The sequence below is a fragment of the Hyperolius riggenbachi genome, chromosome 8, assembly GCF_040937935.1.
Source record: "Hyperolius riggenbachi isolate aHypRig1 chromosome 8, aHypRig1.pri, whole genome shotgun sequence".
Lineage (NCBI taxonomy): Eukaryota > Metazoa > Chordata > Amphibia > Anura > Hyperoliidae > Hyperolius > Hyperolius riggenbachi.
This window is the reverse complement of record NC_090653.1, coordinates 132116589-132122588: the sequence shown is the minus strand read 5'-3', so window position 1 is coordinate 132122588 and position 6000 is coordinate 132116589. Positions and strand designations below refer to the sequence as shown.

Below are 6000 nucleotides of genomic sequence, written 5' to 3'. Positions count from 1 at the left end.
GTATATGTACAGGCAGTGCGCAATTAGGTTATTTAGTGGGTGCATGGCCTAAGCTAGAGAATATGCTTGTCGGAAAAGGTGGGTTTTGAGGGACCGTTTAAAGATTTTAAAGGTGGGAGAGTGGCAGATGTGTTGAGGAAGGGCATTCCAGAGGAGGGGTGAGGCACGTGAGAAGTCTTGTACACGTGAATGTGAGGAGGTAATCGTAGAAGAGGATAGAAGAAGCTCGTGTGCAGATCTGAGATTGCGGTTGGGTTGGTATCTGGAGACTAGTGAGGAGATGTACAGGGGAGAGAGATTGTGGAGAGCTTTGTAGGTTATTTATTATTATTATTTAGTATTTATATAGCGCCGACATATTACGCAGCGCTGTACAGTGTGTATATATATATTGTCTTGTCACTAACTGTCCCTCAAAGGAGCTCACAATCTAATCCCTACCATTGCCATATGTCTATATTATGTAGTGTAAGTACTGTAGTTTTAGGGCCAATTTTGAGGGGGAGCCAATTAACTTATCTGTATGTTTTTGGAATGTGGGAGGAAACCGGAGTGCCTGGAGGAAACCCACGCAGACACAGAGAGAACATACAAACTCTTTGCAGATAGTGCCCTGGCTGGGATTCGAACCAGGGACCCAGCGCTGCAAGGCGAGAGAGCTAACCACTACGCCACCGTGCTGCCCATAGTTTAGGGTTAAGAGTTTTAACTGAATACTCTCATTAATTGGTAGCCAGTGAAGAGCTTGACAGTATTCGGCCCCCTTGAAGTTTTCCACATTTTGTCATACTACTGCTACAAACATGAATCAATTTTATTGGAATTCCACATGAAAGACCAACACAAATTGGTGTACACATGAGAAATGTAACGAAAATCATACATGATTCCAAATATTTTTTTACAAATTAATAACTGCAAAGTGGTGTGTGCATAATTATTTGGCCCCCTTTGATCTGAGTGCAGTCAATTGCCTATAGACATTGCCTGATGAGTGCTAATGACTAAATCTAATGTCAGTACAAATACAGCTGCTCTGTGAGGGCCTCAGAGGTTGTCTAAGAGAATATTGGGAGCAACAACACCGTGAAGTCCAAAGAACACACAAGACAAGTCCAAGACAGGTCAGGGATCAAGTTATTAAGAAATTTAAAGCAGGCTTAGGCTACAAAAAGATTTCCTAAGCCTTGAACATCCCAAGGAGCACTGTTCAAACAATCATTCAGAAATGGAAGGAGTATGGCACAACTGTAAACCTACCAAGACAAGACCATCCACCTAAACTCACAGGCCGAACAAGGAGACGCTGATCAGAAATGCAGTCAAGAGGCCCATCTCTGGACAAGCTGCAGAGATCTACAGCTCAGGTGGGAGACTCTGTCCATAGGAAAACTATTAGTCATGCACTGTACAAAGTTGGCCTTTATGGAAGAGTGGCAAGAAGAAAGGCATTGTTAACAGAAAGCATAAGAAGTCCTGTTTGCAGTTTGCCACAAGCCATGTGGGGGACACAGCAACCATGTGGAAGAAGGTGCTCTGGTCAGATGAGTTCAAAATGGAACTTTTTGGCCAAAATGCAAAACGCTATGTGTGGCAGAGAACTAACACTGCACATCACTCTGAACACACCATCCCCACTGTCAAATATGGTGGTGGCAGCATCATGCTTGGGGGGTGCATCTCTTCAGCAGGGACAGGGATGCTGGTCAGAGTTCATGGTAGGATGGATGGAGCCAAATACAGGGCAAACTTGGAAGAAAACCTCTTGGAGACTTGAGACCGGGGTGGAGGTCACCTTCCAGCAGGACAATGATCCTAAACATAAAACCAGGGCAACAATGGAATGGTTTAAAACAAAACATATCTATGTGTTAGAATGGGCCAGTCAAAGTCCAGATCTAAATCCAATCGATAATCTGTGGCAAGATCTGAAAACTGCTGTTTACAAACACTGTCCATCTAATCTGACTGAGCTGGAGCTGTTTTGCAAAGATGAATGGGCAAGGATTTCAGTCTCTAGATGTGCAAAGCTGGTAGAGATATACCCTAAAAGACTGGCAGCTGTAATTCCAGCAAAAGGTGGTTCTACAAAGTATTGACTCAGGGGGCCGAAAAATTACGCACACCCCACTTTGCAGTTATTTATTTGTAAAAAATGTTTGGCCCACTTTGCAGTTATTTATTTGTAAAAAATGTTTGGAATGATGTATGATTTTCGATCCACTTCTCACATGTACACCACTTTGTATTGGTCTTTCACGTGGAATTCCAATAAAATTGATGCATGTTTGTGGCAGTAATGTGACAAAATGTGGAAAACTTCAAGGAAGCCGAATACTTTTGCAACCCACTGTATATGGGCACTTTAAGAATTGAGGGAGGGATCACACTTACATTTGCGGGAATCGCAGACCATTCCCACAAAGCCTTTTGTCGTACAATGGTGCGTTTTGCAAAGCATTTAACTTGAGGGGGTTTATTTAAAGTAGTCATTGATTTCAATGTAAAACCGCATGCGTTGTGCGGGGAAGTAGTGCATGTTGCATCTTTTTTTTGTTTTTGGTGCAGCGCAGAATTGCATATGCTGGCAACTTTTATTTTCTGTAGTATAGTGGATGTTCAGCCTGCTCAAATTACACCCAAATCCCCCCACCACCAGTTAGCTGTTTACAGGTCTCATTCAATAACAAATTACATGTACAGACTCACTTTCTGCCTTGTGTTAATATACTCAGAGCCCTGACCATTTTGCTGTGTGACAGAAGCACTAGCCCAGCTATTGCAGTAACATTTTTGGTTTTTGATAGGCAGTGGAGGTACCACATAAAACGTGCATGTTAACCGTTGCAGTGAAGCATACTTGCTGTGTACTGTGTGCTTGACTTATTTAACCCCCTAGTTTGCCTTCTTGATAGGCAACAGCAACCCAGGACACTCACATGATGAGGATGAAGGCTAAGGCAATATGGTTTGTAGTGTGAAAGAGCCAGGCATTATGAAAAAAAATTTGTGGGTGTGAAAGAAGCCTTAGGCCGGGGACTCGCTGGGAATTTCTGCAGAGCTTTTAAATTGTACAAGTGCTGTGTGCAGCGATTCCTATAATAGGCTGATCCTGGCATTCTGAAGCTCTAAAACTGTAAAGTGTTTCCGATTAGCATTCTTTCTATTCAAATATAGTTTATTTTACGTATTAGGTGTCTGGTACCAATCAGCAAAGTGCCTGTGACCTCTTCTGCTAGGTGTGGAGGCACTACGGGCAGAAGCAGGACATCCACTCGGTAAGTATAACAAACTTTAAAAACATAACGATCACCCCCAAAACGTTTTGAAAAGCGATTTTGCAGCACTTCTGTACACTGCACTGAGCACAAACAAGCCCAAAGTGCTGCATGTCTTGCAACTGCAATAAACCCTAATCGCAATCGCACTAGTGCGTTTCCCAACAATGGCCTCGATTCATAAAAATGCTGGCGAGCGGGGAAACACCGCTGTCGGTATTTCCGCCTTCAGGGTGGTAATTCATAAAAATGTAGCTAGATGTGACAGGCGTGCGGAGATATTCCGCTGTAGGCAGGTGTTAGGCTGTCGGGAGACATGCGGAAACAGGAGAAGCAGGCGGAATCCCTCCGTGCGGTGTTCTCTCTGCAGCTGCTTGGGAGGTCTGTCCCATTCACTGCACTGTATTCCGCACGCTTCTCGCCACATCAAAGGTAGCGGTAATACCCGTCCGCATACCGCTACCTCTAATCTTTATGAATTGACTACTTGTTACTTTTGCTATGATAATCACCGCGCAAGGCGGTGATTTATCACTCTGCTCGCGAATGTCGGCTTTTCATGCGGAAAAAGCCTTTATGAATAAAGATTCTGCTGTGTGGTCGGTAAAGTGTGCCGTTTTCAGCATTCCTGCATGCGGGAATGCTTTATGAATCGAGGCCATTGTAATACATGGGCAGAGCATTTTTTGGAAGCAATAGTTGGCAATCCAAAACCGCGCCCAAAATTGCTCTAGCTGGTCTCGGCCCTCAGATACTTGTGATGGGCTCAGGGATTACTTTATATTTAGCACAATTGGTTAATAACTGTAAGTTTGGAGCTTGAGATAAGGAAATTACAATTTTAAGTAACTATACGTTACTAGCATATCAATAGATAAATGAAAGACTCCAAAACGCATGTACAGACAGTATACACAATTCTAAGTACTCAAAATCACCCGGAAAAATACGTCAAGAGGTGCTTCATATGCTATGCACAGTACACTCCTCGATCACGACACACTATCTCTAGTAAGTAATATTAATAATCGTATATATCATGAAGCAAACGTATGTTCACGTATGAGCGCGAAATGACAACTACCCAGCTCAATAACAAGTCAGCAGCAGCACCATCAGCCAATAGCCAACAGCTACTACCAAAGACCAATCAGGAGCTGACATTTACACACCAATCAGAGAGCGCAGGAAGCAGCCGGGCGCTGTAGTCTGCAGACCCGGAAGAGCGATGGAGGGGAGATGCGTGTTTGTCACTGTGGGGACTACTAGCTTTGATGAGCTCATCGCCTGCGTGTCTTCACAACAGATTATCAGTGTAAGCTGCGTGCATGCGGCGGGGCAGTACTGTACTGAGATGCTCGTTGGCAGTATAGCAGGTTAGCATAGCAGCAGAACGCTTCATCTAAAATCCTCGTGATATGTAAAATTAAGGTGAAATAATGATTTATCAATAAATGTACGGGGATCAATCAAGGGAGGGAAAGGAGTGACAGTGCTATAAGATGATCCAAAGTACAACACCTCTGAATGTGTCAAATACATTTAAATCCTTTATTTATAAATAATTCTTGATTATTTTGTGGGCATTACATCAGTGATCTGCTAAACCACCTTTTTTGTCACGGTAGGAGGGAAAGATATGCTAAAGCATAGCGGTACCTACCAACTTTTTAAAATGAGAAATAGTGACACCTTAACGTGTACCTGAGACTGTACACTGTGCCTAATTTATACTTGCCTGGGGCTTCCTTATCATACTCCCCAGCCACTCTATTGTCCCTGCATTGCTTCTATTATCTTCTACAGTTCGGGTGTCCTGTGTCTGGCCGCATTTTCCACGCAGGTGCAGAACACCACAACTGAAGAAGATACCGGAGGCAATCCTGGGATAATGGAGCAGCTGGGTAGGACGGAGAGGAAGCCCACGGTCCTCATGGGGCTGGATGAAGCCCCAGATAAGTATAAATTAGGTACAGGGTGATATCTCAGGTTTTCTGTAAGATACACCCCTGCCATGTCTAATCATGACCCCACCCCTAGCAGCGCATACCACTAAAGATTCATAAGCAAAAGATTTTCATAAGCAAAAGTAATTTTAGAGTTAAAACCACACTCGGCCTTTCTATCATCACTAGTTTTTTTCATATTAACATTTAAAATAAAGAAATCGAGAAATGTAATATGCTAAGAAAAGTTTCACTTTCCAGGGGCTTCTGCCAGCCCCCTGCAGCCGACCTGTGCCCGCACTGTTACCATATGATCCTCTGTTCCCCCGCTGCGGTAAGTGAATTTTTTTTTCCCAGCATATCTTCAGTTCCGCTTTAAAGGATGGGAATAAAGTTTGGAGCCCATTTAACTTATACTTCAGTAGAAAAATACATATAATTACATAAATCTGTACATCAGTCCTGACAGATAGAGATGGGAAGTTCGGATCTTTTCAATGATCCGGATGATTCGAATCGGATCATTGAAGAGATCCGGATCTTTGATTCGAATCTCGGATCATTGTACTACCGGAAGCATTCGGGATGAAATGAACAGCAGGACAGGTCTGTGGACAGGAGAAGGGGAGGGAGTGGACACACAGAGAAGGGGAGAAGATGGACAGAGGGCAGGGAGTGGACAGAGAAGGGAGGAGGGACGAGCAGAGAGCAGAAATGTTTGCACGTAATACCCACATGCTGCAAATCACATGCTTTACATATATTTCACCTATATG

At 43.5% G+C, this 6000-nt stretch overlaps 1 protein-coding gene across 1 annotated transcript in view; it reads left to right on the top strand.

Annotated features, from left to right (window-relative positions):
- The first annotated feature begins 4493 nt into the window (after positions 1-4493).
- The window catches only part of ALG13 (ALG13 UDP-N-acetylglucosaminyltransferase subunit), a 211349-nt gene continuing 209842 nt past the window's right edge, over positions 4494-6000 (top strand). Inside the window, exon 1 of the mRNA XM_068247910.1 lies at positions 4494-4593. Within this exon, the coding sequence (XP_068104011.1) occupies positions 4507-4593 (87 nt within the window). The 5' untranslated portion in view covers positions 4494-4506. The remainder of the gene's footprint in view (positions 4594-6000) is intronic.